General features: G+C 49.5%; 1 protein-coding gene across 4 annotated transcripts in view; it reads right to left on the bottom strand.

The window, feature by feature from the left end:
• Positions 1-12,154, bottom strand: part of AFAP1L2 (actin filament associated protein 1 like 2) — a 73,674-nt gene extending 61,520 nt beyond the window's left edge. For all 4 annotated transcript variants that reach the window (XM_069797040.1, XM_069797039.1, XM_069797038.1 and 1 more), the window contains exon 1: positions 12,008-12,154. In XM_069797040.1, the coding sequence (XP_069653141.1) occupies positions 12,008-12,023 (16 nt within the window). In that variant the 5' untranslated portion in view covers positions 12,024-12,154. The remainder of the gene's footprint in view (positions 1-12,007) is intronic.
• Between the last annotated feature and the right edge of the window lie 7,868 nt (positions 12,155-20,022).

Here is a 20,022-nt window from a genome sequence, read left to right on the forward strand (position 1 = left end):
GTGCTAAGCAGCAGCTCCCTTTACATATTCAAAATGGAATATTTTACTTTCTTCTGTCTGTACTATGGTACAGCAGGCCTGCACGTTTGGGAATAACAGACAAAAAAGCAAATGTATGAACGAGGGAAGGCAATCGTACAATCGAGGGTTGAAAGAAAACTTGAAATTCCAACCCAGAATCTGGGATTAGCAAACACTCTCAGGAGCACCATTTCATCAGCAGCTGAAAAGGCTTCAGCCCAAAGCATCAGAGGAGCTGAAGATGCCGTGGACCGGCAGGGTCTATGCTGCAGTGCAGGCTCCACTATCAGCTCCGCAGCCCTCGACAGCAGGGGCTCTCAGCCCTTGCCGAGGTCTCCGCAGATGATTTGGCTGCATTTTCATAAAGCGTGTCTCCAGTGCGGTAGAGCCTCCTCATCTTTCATGGTCCAAATAATTATGTCTGGAGCAAGGGTCAGCCGCATCTGTGCTATTAGCACCCGGAACCGTTAGCATTTCTGTTTGGCGAAGGAGTTGCCAGCTCCACATTCCTCCTCTATCACAAGTCGGCTTTTGTTATGTTAAAATTAGGTTTCCTGGCATGTCAAATGCATCTTTATCAGTTGCATCAGAAATATGGTTAAGTAATGTGTCAATAAAAATTGGTAAAACTTGCAGTAAACCTAGTCGATCTCAGATCCAGTCTGATCCTTGTGGTCAGCCCATTGACTACGCTGGAGTGACACCAGGAATGAATTTGGCCCTTCCCACCGCCTCTAAATGTGGGCCAACAGACATTTGTGTTTATCAGGAAAAACAAGAACATATGCTGAAAACAGAGCATTTCCAACAAAAACCTCAGTCCAGCATGGGAACAAAAGCAAACTAAAGATTTTGTAGCTAATCAGGAGCATCAGTGTGAGGTTGTCTGACCAGAATTAAACATTATAAGACTACCTTAAAGAAAGCATTGGAGTATTTTCCAGACCCACACATTTCTTAATGGAGACACCAAGCAGCCAACCGGTGTAAGAACGTGTGATCTGGAAGTGTACACAACAGCCCACAGTTCTTATCCTGGTTTTGGAGTAACGCTAGCTTCAAAGAGACAGTAAACAGCCTATGTTAACTGCAAGGATACTCCATTTTATTACATGCACAGCACTAATAGAGCACTCTACATATGATCTTCAAACCCTCTCACACAAGAGCCGTTCTCTGTGCTTGACACCCGGCTGTGCTCCTGTTGGTACCCATGGCTTTGACGTTCCTGTGGGATTTGTAACTGACCACCACAAGAATAAAAGACTCACCACAGCTGAAATGATATCAGCAGCAAATGAAGAAAAAAAAAAAAAACAACAAAAAAACCAAAAACAAACAAAAACCCAGCACATAACCTTAGGGGGATGTCATTATTTAAGTGAAAGAATTGAAGGAAGGCTGACGTAGCCAGTCCAAAGAAACACAAACGTGAGATCCCATGCTGTTTAATATAGAATTTCAGGCAGAGTCAAACCTTGCCTCCGGGTGCTGCCCCAGCAGCTGTGCCCAGCTGTGCCGGGCTCGCGGGCGGTGTGGGTGCCTGGCTGCCGGGCGTACCTGTACTCCCTCCCTACAGCACCCCAGGATTTTCAACCTCAGCACTGCCCCAAGCTCGCTGCATTTATTTCTAAGCAGTATCATAAAACTGTCATTGCTCTTTTGGTTTAAGAGCTCCAGTGAACTATCAGAATTAAAAATAAATCCTTCTGCTTTAGGGAATGCTGAGCCTCCTGGGTCTAGAAAGCACTTCTTTCTTTTCTCAGCCAGACATGGGAATTCAGCCTTTGGAATAACGCACGGGAATTTTGATTGCCATTTTGCTTCCCCCCACCCTGCCAACTCCCACTTCCATTTCCAGAAATAGACCTCTTCTACACTCAGAGAGCATCTGTTTGAACAACCTGATCCGAAAACTATGTTCACTAAGTTAACTAGCGCAGAGTGCTAACAGACACAGGCTTAAAGCAACTACATCCTTGCCCAGGTCTGTTCTGCTTCATATATTGCCAGTTTGTATGGGCTCAGTATAAGCTGGTGTAACCCATTTAAATAGATTTGATAGGTATTTTGGCATATACAGGTGATTAAATCAAGAGCCTGCTGAGCTGAAAGTGTGACTAGCTACCATGATCCAAACACTCAGATGACTGACTCCATTAACAGTGTCTCAATAGCTGTGGATCAGAATCACAGACAGAATTACAACTCAATATCCCACAAATCAAGAGTATAGGTTAGCAGAATGAATACACTTCAAGACTGATTCACAAAACTGGTGAATTTTCCTAGAACCAGGCCTTAGAGTTCACACAGACTCAGCTATAAGCCAAGCCACACTTGTCGAGCGTTGATACATTCGTTTGACACACTTTTATCAGTTATAGGGTCTGTACAATATCGCATTAGGGCAACCAGTACCAAACAATCCAATAATGCCTTTCAGCACCTGACAGGCAACCTAATTTCCAAGAAGTATCATCTCACTAGGGGAACAATTTCAAAGCTCTAGCTACAGCAAATTAAACTGACATGGCATCTAGGCAACTAGGTAAAATCATCAGCTAGCATTGCTCATTAGAGAAAGCTGAAAGACACGGCATGGATAGATGTGTATGCATCCTATAATAAGACTGGAAGAGAGAAGATGGGATAATGTTGAAGCAGTAATGAGAACCTGTGTTTATGTAAAATAATACCATGCTTAACTCAAGAGTAAATCATTTACAAGCATTGCTTTGCTAAATGGTAGCTGACTTGTGTTTTCTATCAGTAAGAAGAAACGTGACCTTTTGGTTTTGTATTAAGGCGAGTGCATCTCTGCTGTAAACCTCAGAGAATATTTGGGTTGCTCCTTATCCCATACAGCCCTGGCCCTGCAATAAGAGAGGTCCTCATTAGCAGAAAAGGGATTCTATTATTAACTCCTCAGTGTTATGACTAGTTCAGTTATAGACAGAATCCGGTACCACTTGATTAGGTTCATCATGAGAAGTTAGTCCTCACATTTTCCTACAGTTTTCTCATAGACCGGCCAAAGGAGGTATCGCCAGATAAATTGGTGGGGTGGAGGAGGCAGAGCACACACAAAGTTGCTCTGCAGAGGTGACTTGTTCCAGAGGTCACTGGCTTTTAGAGGTACCGTGACCGTGCACAGGCTGAGCATCACTGACAACCGCATTCGGCTCTGACACTGCTGCTCAGGGAAGCAGGACAGAAGTAAGCGGGCAGCACAAATACCGGGGTGCAGGAAAACCAAAACCACCCAAAACAGTCACACACGCATTTCACTGGTGACTTTGCACTGCTCTGGGGTACTTGTGACCATCTTTCAGTGAGACAGGCGAGACTGCTGAACTCCAAAAGCACCTACAGACCTAGCACTGGTTACACTTACAGCCCCAGGCACCAAGTGCCCCATGCCCCAGATGAGGCAAACCACCCACACGGCCTGAAAAAATTCAGGAGAAAAAGCACGTAGCCACCCTGCTGCCCAGCAGACTCGAGACCCCTGCAGCAGCAGACGGTGGAGCGAAAGTCACCCTGCTCGGTGCGCAGCCAGCTCTTCTGTGGCCTCAGGCTCGGGGAGGACAGCTCCCGGACCACAGCCAGCAGCCAGGCTTGCCTGCTTCTCAGACCTAGTTCATGCAATTTCACAGCTCGTCTTTTAGCAAAAAGATCTGCCTTCGCCCACGTAATGAATTCCTAATAGGGACCAGAAATCTGGCTGTGGCTAGGTGAGATAGATGCACATCCTACCCCTCAGCCCAGCTAACCACAGCAAGGTAAAGATATCTCAACTGATTTGTAGATTGAGCCCAATTAGTCTAAGCAGTTCTCTTCTCGAGCAGGGCTTTATCGTACTTTAGCAGTTGCTAAGATCAGGCCATCCTAGAGCAGATGTGGAACCGTACATTACAATCCCAGCTCTCTGCCTGATTCTGTATACCCCAGGGTGATGGAGAAGTCTGAAAAGTACAACAATAAAACCGGCAGAAGTTCCCACCATTCAAGACTACATGGCACATTTTTAGAGATTGCAATAAAACACAAAAGATCCTTGAAGACACCAGATTTAAACAAAGGAGACAGGACACGCTCCCCAGCCAAGCAGCAGGGATGAAGCTGCCGATGGGACGGATGGGGCAGACGCCCTCCAGCTGTCACAAGCTGCTGCAGAAGCCCGGGCTTGCCACATCCCTGCTTTTAAAGGCAGCCCCGATTTCTGCATTTGTGGTATTTTGCTACTGCAAGTGGTGGCCACCTAACTGCTGCAACTGCATACCTGCTACCAGCAGACACCAAAGAGCGTCTCTGCGTTACTACTGATTTCAGCTCCTTCACAGCGGGACCACCAGAAGTCGGAGCTGTTTGGCACTGGGACTGACCAGACACATGAACTGGCTTATTCCAGAGATGACAAATCGACGGCGCTACTGGAAGGCTGTGAGGCTGCAGCTGGCTCGGTTGCATTCCTCAGCAGAAGAAAGCTCCACGTTTCACACACACTTGTGGAGAGACTTTCAGCTGAAGCCACTAGTGACACCGCAAAACCTTGTGCAACTCGTGTTCTCTGCGAGCCAGCTCTTTCTTCCCAAGCCTTAGTAGTTGTCATACTTTGGTGACAAATAGCAATGATGAGATCTGCAGAGGGGACTTTGGATCAGAGATTTCTTCGCAGATACCTTATCTCAGCTCACAGGAGCCTGCACACACGCTTCCCCACGCCACCTGCCCGAGCTGGCTGCCTCGGAGCACACGCAGGCTCCAGGAAGGAGATCCCCTCCTTGCAGCAGCCCAAAACTTGCTCCCCACCTAACTCAGTCCAAGAGGGAAGGGCTCAAGCCACAGCTTGAGCATGAACTGCAAGAATCTCCTGGCTCGGACCCACCGCTCTCAAAGCGCTGCTGCCAAAGTGTTACGCAAACGTCTCCAAAAAGCATCCCAACTGCTTAGTTGCACACCTCTACACCCCAAACTCAGTGCTGACTCTGGAAAGCCTAGGTGCATTAATTATTAGCAAGATTGGGAGTCTGAAGATATTTTTTAAAAGATTCAGTCTCCTAAGTCACAAAAGCAAGTGAAAAAACACGTGCATCACCCCCGCTGGGGGCGGCTACTGCTCCTGGTTATCTCAGGAGGAGATTCCTACACTCAGAAATAAGAAGCCCACAGGCTGAACTGTCAGCTAAGGCTTGTGGATCCCTATTTCCCAGGCTTTTTCTAAGCCTTGCACTACCCTTTTATCCTAAGCAGTTCCAAAGGAAAAAAGAAAAAGAAAAAAAAATAGACATCAGAAAAATCTTTATGCAAGACAGAGCACAGTCCACCCAAGGGGGGAAAATACTGGCTTTTATTAAATTGCAAGTGGCCAAGTCTGTATGTTATGTGGGAGTTTCAGTCTGACCCCATAATTCTGAGACTATTTACTTCCAGACAGAGCTGTTTATAACCAAAGACAATGTTGCCATACACCAAACGATCCTCAGCCCTGCTTTCTATGGAATTTTGCCCACGAAGGCGGTGATAGGTCAGTGGGGGAAAAAAAGAAAAAGAAGTATTTTAGTGAGTCCTGACCCTTGTCTTTTGAACTTTAGACCAAACCAGCACGCTTCCCAGGCCTCTCCTCTGCAGCACCCCGCTACATCGTGGGTCCTGCGCTGCCACAGCTGACCTCCACCACTGCACCCCAGCCTGCAGCAGCATGGGCAATGGCAAGCCAAACCCTCCCTGCCAGCAGGAATTACCACGCTCACGCCTCCTTTAGCGACAGCTGGCTATCCTGGCCCACCAGCCGCAAATTTAACTGCTCTCGGCGGTTTCGGCCCCGATTTTTCTCTTTTTCGGCTGTGGCCAGAGCAGGAAGCCGGATTCAGACCTAAGGCTCGGTCCCACAGAAGGGGCGCATGCAGGCACAGTGCCAGCCCTGCTTCGCTGCAGCTTCTCAAAGGGCTCGGCTCTTCTGGCCACCCTTAGCAACTTGTGTTTGTTTTGGAGTTTTTTTTCCTCCTAAAGCTCTGCTCCCTGGATTCAAGTAATTTTTGTTTTGCTTTGTTAAAAAAGTAAGAACTTTGGGTACTGGGAGGTCGGTGTCTTCCTACTGAACGCTTCTAAACACATTTTTCTTTTGTGAACTTTTACAGTCATTCCTCTAGTTCACACAAGGTTTTGCCATGCACTGTAGCACACAGCAAGAAGTTCCCAAATTTAACCCCTCTTGTTCAAATTGCAGCATAGCTCTTTACAATGGAAATGCCTTCTCCCAGCTGGTGCCAGGGAACTTGCCTGTTCACTGGCACCTCCCTATCCACCCCCAAACCAGAGCCAAATAAGCGGTTCCAGCCCAGAAACTGGCTGTGTTGCCACCTGTACCAGCAGCTCCTTGGGGCAAGGCCGTGTCGGACACATCTCTGACCCACAGAGCTCTGCTGACAGTCTGCAGCACAGACTGGACCAGTCAGTCTCGTCTGCTAACCCAAGAGAAAAGCACAAATGACTCAACTTCCAAGATGAAGTAAACAAGACGCAGGTCGTCAAACTGGCTGTGTGACTGCAGGATCCCAATTTACTTGCTGGGTCTGGATCTGTGCTTCAGCCATGCAGCTTCAGAGAGGAACATCTATGTCCTAGGTGCACATGCTCTGCATCATCTTCAATCATAGACGCACCTCTGATTTTTGGTTCCCCAAGATGTCCCCTACAGCTCTGGGGTCTCCGGTTGCTATTGCCTGAAGATGCACTTCCCTGCCTTAGATGACTCCTGCCTTTCCAGAGGATACAGCAAATTAGTTTATAGGGACTTCTCAAGAGAACAGCATCCCTAATTTCCTTTGATCCAGGCAGGATGGTTGCCAGGAAGGCACTGGCCACTGGTTAAGGAGCTTGCTGTTCAGGCCCTGGATTTGCCATAAAAATCTTAAGAGATTCACTCAAGTCATTAAATCCTTCATATGTTCTGTATGTTGAGACAGAAACATTGTTGAACAAGTATGCAGCTGAGCAGGCATCCAGAATTCAGATTTAGAAGCCTGTGGTGCCTTGGTGCACAGCCCTGCAGAGCCTGGGCAACACAGGCTGCCCAGTTGCCTGCTTGCCCCCAGTCCGTCACCACTGCTGGGAGCTGAAAGAGCCAGCCATGCTCCAAAATAAAGCTGTACAAGCATTTTTGCATAGACACTCCCTGTGTTCCTGGGCTGTGGGTGTTCAGTGAAAGCAATCAGTGAAACCCCCTGAACAATAAACTCATTCACACGGCATCTCCGGTCCCCGGCCGGGCACGGTGTGCCCAGAGCCTGCTGCAGGGAGTGGCAAAGGTACGTGAAGGAATGGGAACAAGACTTGCCCAACACACTAGTCAACACCACAAGAGAAAAGTAAGGGCTCGTGCCTTGCCAGGAGCGCTCCAAAAGCAGGTGCCCAAAGGGTCACAGCTTGTGAGCACTGCTAGCTTTAGGAGCAGGCTCCTGGTGATTTTGGCAGACGCAGACAGGGCACAGACGCCGGGGTGGCGGGGCTACAGGGGTACTGCTCCCACATCCCTGCATGGATCCCTGCCCCTTACTCTCAGGTACGGAGCAAGCCCTAGTGACCATTTTGGGGGTAGCAAAAGGAGCACCCCCACGCCTGGCAGTTACCCCCCCCCCCCAAAAAGGACCATCACTGCTCATCAAATGGGGCTAAAGCCCCCATCCCTGCAGCCTCATGCCCATCTGCAGTGAGCCTGTCCTGGTCTGGAGAGCACCGGAGAGGCTCACGTGCACCCAACACAGAGCATCCTCAGGTGCCTTGTTTACATAAGAAATGCAGCTGTGCTAGAAGGGACAGAAATATTATACCGGCACAGATGACTGTGTAGGATGGCTTGGTAGGGTAGACATGGTAGATGTATAATTGAGACAGGTTGTGGTTTCAGTCACAGAAAAAGGTTTCATCTCCTAAATCCCTGCTGAGTAAATCACTCTGCACTCCTGCTGTCTATTCCCCAACAGAGTCCATTCCTTCCTCCAAAATCAACCAGGGTCACTGTCACATAAGTGAGAGTTACTGTATATGTTATGAGGTTATGCAGGACGTTAATTTTCATCTGCTTTGCAAAGAATGCTCAGCCAAGCAGCAGAAAATTGTATTGGATTTGGTACAGGGCAGTTTTCTCCAGTTGCCAATTACACCAAGACAATTAGTTAAACACAACAGCTGTGTTGATGCTCAGCTGAGGAGAAACCACATATGTTTGTATAGAGCCTAGATCATGTTAATATGAATCAATCCATTTCTGACTCTGATTAACAGGAGTTTATAAAGGGCCTCAGATTGTTACCAGGGCTCACATCCTTCATTCATGTCTCCACTTTGTGGTTTAATCCCAAGCATATCTCCTTGTATTTGCAAGAACTTGTTGAAAAGAACACGTGCCAAAGTGCCAAACAGACCCACACCCTTTTCCCCTCCCAGTTAAAACATGTTAACTAGCAAGCAAACACCTCATCTTTCTACCAAGTCACCATTTTAATCCTTATCAACACTAAACTGTCGGCTTCTGTTTAGAAGACATCATCTCCTCCACAAACAACGCTTGTCTCCTTAGGGGAGCACTGCAAACACTACCGGTGCCCTGCAGAGCCCTGGGAGACCCTCAGATAAGAGATGTGAAGCTTGTATCTTTGCTCAACAGAGACAGTAAAACAAGAATGCCAAACACCTTTCTTTGAAGAACCGGGCTGCGAGTCACTCCGATTTCCATTACAGAGCTCTAACACGTTAAAAAATACAGTCATAATCTTACAAGCCTCTCAAGGCTCCCATCACTTGACGTTTTAGACTACGGGGATGGAGCTGCATCACAAGGGAACCACCCGTGACTGCAGTGACAAGGGGTTGGTCTGAGACAACTTGACGGGAATGGCAGATAAGCAAGGGTGCCACCAACACACCCCTCATCAGTAACAGCGCGTTCAGCACCTCTTCCCTCCTCTCTGGGGTATGGGGATGGCTGGTCACAGACCACCCAGCCACATCTGACAAGCAGGACAAGGAGTAGGCAAGAAGCCATAGGGCCACTCTAAGAGGGAGCACAAGATGGGACAGTTGTACGTATCTCGTTCAACGGCAAAACACGTGGGAAGGAGCGGGGAGAGCACTTGCAGGGAACAGAGGAGGAGCAAGAGATGAGCAGCTCTGTCCTTGTCACTACATAGCTGTGGGTGCAGCGACCACCCTCATTCACACCTGCCCTCTGCAGGTCTCACTCTTGTCCCCTTGGGCTGTTGGGTCTGTTGCTCTTTATGCCTCACCCATACTTCCTAAATCGCAGGGAGAAGGTGGATTTTTAAACAGCATTTTCACCAATGGAAGACGCTCTTTACTGTGGCCCAGCAGAAAAAAAAAAGCCCTGCCGCACATGGAGATCATCCTTCAGAGCTTTAATAGCCTAAAAGAGTCAAGAGACAATGTCCTCCTATGCAGCTGGCCTTGCAACCCCATTTGCAGAGGCTGGGAAAGGAAACCCATTCCCAGGAGAGTTTCACAATCCCTCCTTCTCTTCCCACCACGCAAGTCCAACAGCCTGAGCTCTTCCCGCTCCACGGGTGCCACGCTGCCGGCCACCAGCCCCAGCCTCCCCAGCTCACACCCCACCGGGCCCTCCACGCTCCGGCCAGCCAGATCCCTGGGGCTGCGTCACCCTGCCTTTGAAGCAGGAGGGACACCTCTTGTGCGTGCCAGGTTAGAGCTCGGATTAAAGCACATCCCTGCCTGCATTTAAAGGAAAGAAATGCTGCTGTTTGCTGATGCTTGCAACCTTCTTTTCTTAAGTAATAGGAAAGATGTGTAGTCAAATTCCTCTTCCCAGCACACCAGTTCGTTGCTCAACAGCCCTCTTTGAATCCATCCTTCCCTATCATTACAGGCTTTCCCTGCACAAGAGCTCTGCCCGGCTAGTGGCAAGAATGAAGACTCCCCATACCAGCCACAGCAGCAACAAGATATCCCCACCAGAACAGGCACATATCCCCTGTGCTTATTAAATACCAACTTACCTGCCTGCTTTCTCCACCTGCTCCTCAGGGCTCTCCAGCCACCCCACCACGCTGGGGACACCTCCCACCCACTAAACGAGCTATTGCCATCACCTGCGGCTGCCCTGCAGAGCTGGAGATGCCTGGGTACCCTCATTAACACACACCCACTCCCACGTGTGCACGCTCGTTACCAGTAACACAAAAAAGACTGGCAAGGCTCCGCAGTCAGTTGCACTTGCTATTCATTACACATGTGCAGAACACATCCCTGCTGCTCTGCGGGAGCAGTGTGCATATTTAAAAAGACAATATACAAAACATAGCTGAATCTTAATGAATTTGCTTTGCTACTGGAACTGAATGGGATTGTACAGACCCTTCCAGGAGAGAAAAAGAAAAAAAAAAAAAAAAAGACTACACAATATTTGACTTGCAATATAATCTTTAACATCACTTTTGCAGTATGTTACTATTGTGCTTATCAGGCCTGTAAAGTACCGACTGTAAGGAGGAAAAGGATGAAAATACAAGAGGCAGCACAGTGCCAGCCCTGTCAGAATACTAAAGTACTTGCATAGTCATAAAAATACACAGTCCTGGCAAAAATTAACTTCACACAATAGGATACCTTGACATATCAAGTCCCCACCAAAGGAGGATTAGGGAACAAGGGCCATTAGCTTAAATGCATCTGCTGAGGCCTAACCAAACCTTGCCAGTTTGATAGTAACAAGTCCAAACGGGGTCAGGCAGGAATATATTTGTCTAGTACCATGCTCCCCGCTTAAATATTCAAGCTCCATAAGGAGGACAGCAGTTACGAGGAGCGACACGCTTGCTCTGAACAGGTAAAATTTACTGCAGACTTTCTCTGTGCTGGATCCACCTCCTCCAGGGGAGACTTTTACACACTAGCAGGAGCAGAAATTGCAGAGTACCCACGCACATCTGAGTGTCCCATGCCCGGGCACCTCACCCCACCTCCTCCCTCCTCAGCTGGCAAGGTGCACCGAAGTTTGAGAAGTCTCCCAGAGCTGCCCATAGCACCGCAGATCCGAGAGGAGCCATTCTCGGTGATAATGGCCAAGTAGCATCACGCAGGAAGCGCCAGAGCCATTGACTGCGGGGAAATTAATGGGCCGTGGGTGACCACCAGCCCAGATGAGATCTGCCAGAAAGCAAGCGGGGAGGATGCTCATCTACCCTCTCCCTAACCACCAAACGTATTTGCATTTAGACAGCAGGACACTCAATGTCGTGCCTGTTAAGCCTGGGAGGATGGGAAGTCTATGCAGATGGGCAATTTAGGAAGAAAGACGGAGCAGGCAACGTTAGTCAAATTCAGCGGCTGCAGAAAACGAAACGCGACGCCGCTCTTAAGTGGCAAAAAAAGGTCCCGATCCGCAGACGGTGTAAACCGAGAGATGTCCCCCGCTCCTCCCTCGCTCCCCAGTGCCCGGGGCAGGGACGGGACAGGGGGACGTCGCACCCCGGAGCGGGACCGCTCCCCCCGAGCTGACCACGGCCCCACTCGCGGGGACCCCGGTCCCTGGCCCCGCTCGCGGAGATCACCTCCCCCGGGAGCTACCTCCCGTCCCCACTCGCTGGCCGCCTCCTCCTCCTCCTCCGCGGAGCTGGACCCTCGCCCCTCGGTCCCACTCGCGAGACAACACCCCCCCCCCCCAAAAAAAAACAACTGAGCTCGGGTCCCACTCTCGGGAAACAGCCCCACCGGAGCAGACCACACCACCGCCGCGCATTTCCCACGCGTGGGGACAGCGAGCCGCAGCGGTCCCACGTCAGTGGGTCGGTCCGTCCGTCCGCCCCCAAAAGACCCTTCCCCACCAGCGCCGCCCCCGCAGGTCCCCGATCTGCCCCCGGCGGGCAGGACAGGACAGGACAGGACGGCTGGTCCCCGTGGGGAGCCGCCGCGGGGCACGGACACGCGTGGGGGGGACACGCCGCCTCACCTTTGTATTTATCCATGGGGGCTGCAGCCCGCCCAGCCGGCTCCCGAGGAGGCTCCGGGACACGGCGCTGCCCGCGCTCCGCTCCGCTCCGCCGCGCTCCCGCCGCCTCTTATTCCGGCGGCGCCGGATCCCCCGGCCGGCCCGGGCCGCCCCGCCCCGCCCGCCCCGCCCCGGAGCCGCGGAGCTGGCCGGGATCGGGGCTCCGCCGGGGGGGGGAACGGCGACCTCCGCCCGGGACGGACGGAGGGAGGGAGGGGATCCGGGCACCGGCCTCCCCCCCCGGCCCTCGCCGTGTCCCGCACGGCGCGGCAGGGCACGGAGCCTCCCCCTCGGCGTGGGTCCCCGGGGAAAGGAGCAGGGTTAGGGCCGGTGGCAGGAGGAGGGTGCCTGGGGTGCCGGGCTGGGGCTGTGAGGTGGCTCCTGGGGTCCCTTGCTGCTCCCCAGCGCTGTGCCCGGGGCGGGGGTGCCCTGTCTGCTCCCCGTGTTCGGGACGGTGTTTGCTCTGGGGCTTCGGGAACGGTCAGAGAAAGGCCTCGGTCGTCCCGCGATAGCCGTGCGTGGTCCCGGTGGGTCCCGGTGCTAAGACCCCCGGTGGGAGTCCGCCAGCGACCCACCTCCCGCCCTGCTCTGGGCTGGCAGCACGAAAAGTCGCGTTCTCCTTCCGCCTTCCCGGGGTTCTAACACCGAGCCAGTGGGTTTGCACTCTCCCTTTCCAGCGGCCTCATCAAAGGTAGGACCTGTCTCCTGGCTAGAGCAGGTCTCTCAGGACGATGCTCCTCTCCCTGGGTTCCAGTAACATTTTTGCCTGACTTCCACCACCGCAGACAGAGCTAGGGCGCCCAAAGTGCACAAGCAATAGCGAATGGAGAAGTGGGCGTCCAGTCTGACCTCAACACAAGGCACAGGTGACAGGCTGTCCTGAGGCCAGTATTTTGGAGAGACTGCAGGAATTTAATGTTTATATCAATAATGAAAACATCAAAAGTTACAATAGACAAGGTACACAAGGATTACAGAGGAAGTTTTCAGAATTCAGGTGAAGCCATCGGTGTGGGGACAAGGGAGCCATACCTGCCTATTGCAAGGCCTTTCTGGCAAGAGGAGAGGCCAGGCGTCCAACCTGGCCGGGCAGCTCCACTGTTCCTGTGGAAAGAGATAGAACCGTTACCTTGAAAATCAACCGCTCTCCTTGGGAGCTGAAAAATAAGGAGCCAGAAGTCAGCTCTGCATCATTCACCAGAGCTGCATCCACTGGGTCTCTGTGTGGGCATCTAGTCCTTCCACTGAAGGATGACGGTCACGCCAGGGTCACACCGAGCTCACGTTGGTCTGAAATTAATCCTCATCCCACTGCTTTGACGCTGAAGGGACTCACAGGCTTTGGGGTCTGGGCAAAACAGGGCTTGGGCCTGGCTCGGGGTTTGAAGTGCGGGCAGGGAGATGGTGGTGTGGCCTGGATTAGAAACGAACCTTTTCTTGGAGAGAGCAGTGGGACAGACGCGCAGGTTCCCCAAACCACGCAGCCCCTTGCACGTTGACTCTGCTCTGCAAGCCGAGCTCTTGGCCATCAACCCACACCTAAAGAGCTCGGAGTACTCACGAACGGGTAATTTCCGCATACCCATCTGAGTAAGGGGGTGACACCTCACGGAGGATCTGTGCGTCAGGTGGAACCGGAAAGTGACTTTTGCCGCATGGAAACTTCCCACATGAGACCAAGTTTAGATAAAGGGTTATTGCCGCTCAAGGAAGCTGAAGCTGGAGCACGTCTTGTCTCTCGCCGGTACATAACTACCGCACAAAAAGACAGGCAAGCCAAACGCCTGAACCGTCAGATCCAGCAAGCAGATAGCAGTCCTCAACGACTGGAGAAAACACAGGTTAAATAAATATATCTGTCATGTAGGAATATTTCTCTTAGAGCTCTTTCCAGCTACCTCTTGGCTCTAGCTTTCAAAATCTAGCAGAGTAGGCCCTGATCTTGCAAACTTTTGAAGTGTGCCTGTACCTCGAAGCAGGTGAGTAGTCATTCTGAACTCAGCGAGACTAATTAAGGATAATACCAGTTAAACAAACTAATTAAAGATGATTTGAAAGATCACGGCGTCAGATACCTGTGATTCCTGTCTTCAGGCCCCAGAGCCTTTACATCCCCTGCTTGTCCCTTCCTTCCCCTCCCCAGCCGTGATAAGGATGCTCTGGAATCCCAGGACTGCTGGTTAGGCCCATGGCAATTGCTGGGCAAGTGACAATGGAACGAATACTAATGCCAGAGGAATACAAGTTTTTCCTGTTTGTCCCCTTCCTCTTGCAGTAGGAAGTACCTAAAATACTTTGGGACATTCTTTTTCAAACAGGCTGTTGTGTTCTGGGGTTTAATAAAAGTGGGAAATACTCAGACCCTGCTTAGTGCGAGGAATTCACGTTCCCAGTGTTGGTGCTGAAGTCTAGATGTTTGCCACTACGCTCAGCTAGAGCAAATACATGCAAACTGGTTTTCCTGGTGGAGCTTCCTGAAGCCAATAAAATAACAGTCATCTACCCGTGTACCCATGTATTCCTTGCTTTTTTCCTGCTTATTATTAGTGACGATTATTAGTGAAGTTTATTATTAGTGATGACTCAGGTGTGACAAGCCTTGACAGCCAAGCTCACCCTGTTCCAGTCTTGTTATGTGGCTGACATCCTATCCTTCAGTGCAGAGGATCACACTATAGATTACACATTTTTATGTTTTTTTTTCCTTGCTTATTCATGCTGTATTAATAGACAGCCTGACCGGTAGTGACATTATCTATCACCTTTGGCTAAAGTTCTCAAGTACCATGCTGTGGCTTTCAACTCATGTGATTCTGCTTGTCTGGCCTTAAATCCTGTCATTTTAGCACTTTCGCTTCCTGGGAAACAGAGAAGGAATCAAGTATAAATTTAGAAGCCTAAACAAATTCTATAAAAAATTACAATGATTTGCTAAATACCTTGTGCAGAAGCATGATCCTGATCCTCTCTTTTATCCACTGGTGATGCTAAATGCTTTTCTTTTTTCCCCAAATATTGACACTAAGCGGGTGTACTTGCTTCATTAATATCATTGCTGTTAACACTTACCTTTTGCATCAGCAAAGTCTTCAGTGTCTAATATTTGCCTAAATCTTTGCTATGCCTTTCTTCTCTTTGGTTGCATTTGACTTGCTCATTCCCTGGTTTGAGCATGAGTCAAAGTCTGGTGAAAGTTATTGACCTCTCCGTTGTGAAAGCTGGGGGGAATCCTACCATGAGAGTTTGTGTGCAGGTGCCCTCCACCGACTTCAGGGAAGTTATGCTCGATGGAGACTGTCACGAAGAATCACACCTGACGTGTACTATGCGGATCTGCTCTCTGGGGTATTTTCTCCCAGAGGTTGATCATCCCAATTGCAGCAGTCCAGAGTGGTCAGGCTTCTGCCTTTCTTCAGGGAAAATATTCCAGCTGGTAGAAATTTCCTCCACACACGAAGGGTATCTGTCGTTTCACAGGGCTTTTCTTTCTCTCTTCCCCATGCACTTATGAAGGCTGTGAAAACCTAGTTCAGGAGTCTACTCAGCAAGACCAAGCTCAGTCAGAAGTAAAATTAACTTAGTCTTGTTAAGCTCCTGAAAGATGGGGAGCCATGCCAAATACTCCATGTGTGCAGGTCCCTGGAGGACAGATGGAGAAAGAAGATGGCTTGGCAGACCAGGGTTAGCAGTGAGATGTGCTCAGATCAACGGTGGTGCACCGGTGTCCTCTTTTCTTCCAAATATCATCTCAGGTACCCATTTAGATAAGGGCGTAATGTCTCTGTGGACAGTTGTGGTCAAGCAGGCATAAAACTATTTCAGAGCAGTTGACATGAGAGATCTGAGCGGAGGTGGGTTTTGTGACAGATCTGAGCTGAGATTAAAGCTGAGGTGTGTCCTGCAAAATGCCAAGGAACGAGGAAGCCAAAGTCTTCTTCTCTTTGACACCCCTGGCCACAATGCTGGGCTGTAATGCGGCCATAATTTGAGGGGGGGAATTACTTTTGTCCTTATGTGGATCCCTCTGAACGGCAATGAAGCCTGCGGACCTAGCGACAGCTGAGCCAGCAGAACAATATTGCTGTCTCTGAAAGGGGGAAGTCTCTTTCTCCTCCCCCTGCTTCTGACCAAATGATCTCTCTCTTCCTAGTATAATTTTCACAGTTATTGGACCAACTTCCATGATGAAACGGTGGAAAAATAAAATGGCAGATTCTTCTCCCAGCTGAGAAAGCCAAGCTGGGCCACAGTAGAGTCAGGGAGGACTGAGGCAGGACCAGGTAAATGGTGAGCACCTGCAGCTGGAAGGAAGGAGGAGACCACCTGAACATGTCCACACAAGCAGGTGGGTGGGACCACCCAGCTGGGACTAGTTAAGAGGGATCACCAGTCACAAGCTCACCTGTCTTCTTGAAAGTCCTCCCTGATCTTCCCTTTAGCCAGGAGCACAGAGCAGACACTGACAGGAGTTCAGTATGTTTATGGAGCTCCCACCAGTGTCTTTGGCCCGTGATCTGCTGAAGCCTGCCTGTCTTCCAGGATTTCTGATTTGGGGGATGAAGGGGACAGTTGGTGTTGGGAAATTGAACACTGAGGCCTCTCTTTATTCCCCAGGGAGGTCTAAATAGTTGGACTCCGCCAACTGTCCTGATTCATGTGGTCAAGGACTCCACATCCCATGCCAAAGCCCTAGGCCACCCAGGGCCCCAGAACGTGGTTTTGAGAGAGGAGCTGTGATAAATGACATTGCCACACGGCTTACTGCAGAAATGTGTTAAGGATCCCAGGCTACCAACTCAAGAGCATGAGGAGCAGTGAAACATCTTTCCCCAGAAATAACCTTTATGGGTGCTTTATAGCAGACCAGGCTAGTTCCTTGGTTCCAGGAAGGCACTGGGAGCCTACCAGGGCTCCATCAGTGAAGAAAGGGCCAGAAGAAACAGAGAGGCAGGTGGGTCACTGTCTGGGACGGCATGGTTGTTGCAAACAAAGCTGCTCAGTGCAAGAGGAGTGAATGCTCTGTTGGAGAAGGACAGGACATGAATCTTTCACCTTACGAGGTTTGCAAGCATCCTGTCTATGGATGTCCCTTTTGAGGTCTTCTTGCTTCCCTGTGAAGCGCTTCATAATTCTGGCCATAAGAGAGATGACCAAATTCTCCCCCAGCTTAAACTGGCCTGACACTGGTGTTGCTCCACTGACTTCTGTCCACCATTTCTGACTTTCACTGATGAAAGGCAAGACAATCACCCCTAACACAAACAAAACCAGAGCTGTTAGCTGCTCAGCTATACAACAGCTTCATGGCTGATACATTCCAGCAATGTTTCAGATTCTCTCAGACATTAACTGTTTCAAAAGAGCGTGGCTGGGAAGAGGGTGGCTGGAGGGAGGGGGGGGGATTTCCCACTAAGGACAGCAGGACCAGATGTCTTTTTGATGAGCTTCTCTTGGCTTCTCATTCTTTGACATTTCCTTTTCAGTTGTTGAGTCCAAACTGCTTCTAGACCAAATTACAGGGAGCTCTAATAGCATGAATTGTTTTCTTTCCCCTGACAGATAGAGTACCTTCTTCTGGCCAAAGCATGAGACATATTGACCAGACAGTGTGCTCAACAGCCAGGGCATTTGTTCCTCCTGGAGCCATTTCTTCCTTAAACTTATTTTCCACTTCAGACCCTCTCCCCTCTCCAGAGAAGCCCCTCAGCTTTCCTTTGACAATGTTCAATACCAGTAGAAGAAGTAAAAAGCCTTCTTTGTTCCCCCCCCCCCCCCAACTCCACATGGGGATGCTCACACCAGCAGACCTCATAGGGTATCAATACACAGCATTTCGGCATGGAACACTCACAGGCACCGCGGGACGTGGCTATCAGCTTCCTAAGAGTTTCTGATACAGGTTTCTGATACAAAACTAGCCATGGTCCTAGTTTTTGAGGGGATTGGATAGGAAATCATGGCTTTCAGCTGAACAAATATTAGAAACTTCATCCACACTTATGGATTTTACCAGTAAGCTAATATTGATCAAAATCTCTCCCAACTTGGTACAAAAAAACCTTGTGTGGAGTATCAAGCTGTCAATGGAGGACTTGCCTTGACAGAGCTGAACTCTTGGCGCCTTTCAGCACCACTAAAACTTACCCAGGCAAGAGGAAAAACGAGTTTTATCAAAATAAGGGAAAACATTAATTTTTAGGTCTTGCTACATTTTCACCGGGATTTTTTTAAGCCTCCCCCATCATCACCACAAACTGTGGTCTGATATCAACTGTGAGCCCACAGAATGCTATTTATTCTGGCATTCTCCCAAAAAGGAGGTTTTTTTCAGGCTACAGCTCTTCTTTAGGCCTAAACCACTTCTACTCAGCTGAAGTCAATACACAGAGCATGCTTCTGAGCTCAGCGCAGCTGATGAAGGAAAGGGAAAAGAAGGAGAACCTGTGGTCTGTACAGGAAAGCACCAGCAAACTGCAGTTTATTTCAGTGGGGGCTAAGTACTACGGAGGAGTCCAAGTTTCCTTCCTGGCCCCCACATCTACTATTAATATTAGGTGTTAGAGTATGTCAAACTACCTACCAAAGTGGAATTAACTACCAGGTAACAGATCTCACCCATGCCAGTTGAGTCTTCCACTTCTCTTTTTTTTTTTGTCCCTGTGAAAAGAGATTTAATTAAGAGTCAGGAAATCCACCTCAGTAAATACCAAAAAATGCAGTTTCCCTTTTCCCACATAGACCGGTGGAGCTGAATTTCTCCTGCCTTCCCGACTATCATTAAGTATTCTGTTTAAATAGGCCAGCTTCATGCCATCTATAATGAAGTTATAGTGTATTGCTCTGTTATGAATGATGAAGCTGTTGTGTCCTACGGGGAGAAAAATCGCTGTAATCGAACTTTCCTTTTGAAAAGGCCTAATGTATCCACATGAGATCTTCTGGCAGAGACAACTGAGAGAATATAAATAGAAGCTTAAAAGAAAGAAGGAGGGGAAAGGGAAAATAACTCCAACAGGGCTGAGTAGCTGAAATTCACAAGTTTAATAGGAAGATGGATGACTGAAGAGCCTGTTCTGTGACACAATTAGGACTTTATGTAGGCCTTTTTCAATTATTTGTAGCTGACAAAATATCACACAAAGGCTGTTTCACACTGCAGGCCAGGTGCCCAGAAATGGGTTTTTTGGAGGGGGGGAGCAACTGGGAGAGCCGCCCAGGGGCACAGGACATTAGGGTCGCTACCGGCCAAGTTAGGGAACGGTGTGAGTCACCTCATGCACAAGTGGCAGGAGCAAAGAGTGTCCAGCAATGCCTGAGGACCCTGTATACTCAAGCCATCATCTGCTCATCCCCAGGGAGCACAGAGCCGCAGCGAGAGCAGATGATGTGGGGTGGAAGGTACAAGTGCATATGGTCCATCTTGGACCATACCTTTCCCCACAAGCAGATAGAGTAAGGGGACATGTGGGTTCCTGCTACCAGGAAGAGGTTTCTGCTGTTGGGTGATTGTCGGTACTGAAGTTGTATCAAGAGATCTTGTCCAGGAGCCTGTTCAGTGCAGGTTCTGCTCTTTTCTTGCTTCTCGCTGGCCACCCACCAAATACTACCGCTGTTGTGGCACTTCGTTCTCAGCACAAAGCTACCACAGTTCAACCACCAAGGCCAGCTTCATGCCGTCTATAATGAAGTTATAGTGTATTGCTCTGTTATGAACGATGAAGCTGTCGTGTCCTACGGGGAGAAAAATCGCTGTAATCGAACTTTCCTTTTGAAAAGGCCTAATGTATTCACATGAAATCTTCTGGCAGTGACAACTGAGAGAATATAAATAGAAGCTTAAAAGGAGAAGGAGGGAAGGAGAAATAACTCCAGGAGGGGCAGTGATTAGTAAATTTAGTTTAGTTAATTTTGGGTAAACCTTCCTGGGTATCCCCATGAGGAGAAGAATGAGTTGAATACCAGGACCTGCAAAAGGG

The sequence above is a fragment of the Haliaeetus albicilla genome, chromosome 11 (genome assembly GCF_947461875.1).
Source record: "Haliaeetus albicilla chromosome 11, bHalAlb1.1, whole genome shotgun sequence".
Classification (NCBI taxonomy): Eukaryota; Metazoa; Chordata; class Aves; order Accipitriformes; family Accipitridae; genus Haliaeetus; species Haliaeetus albicilla.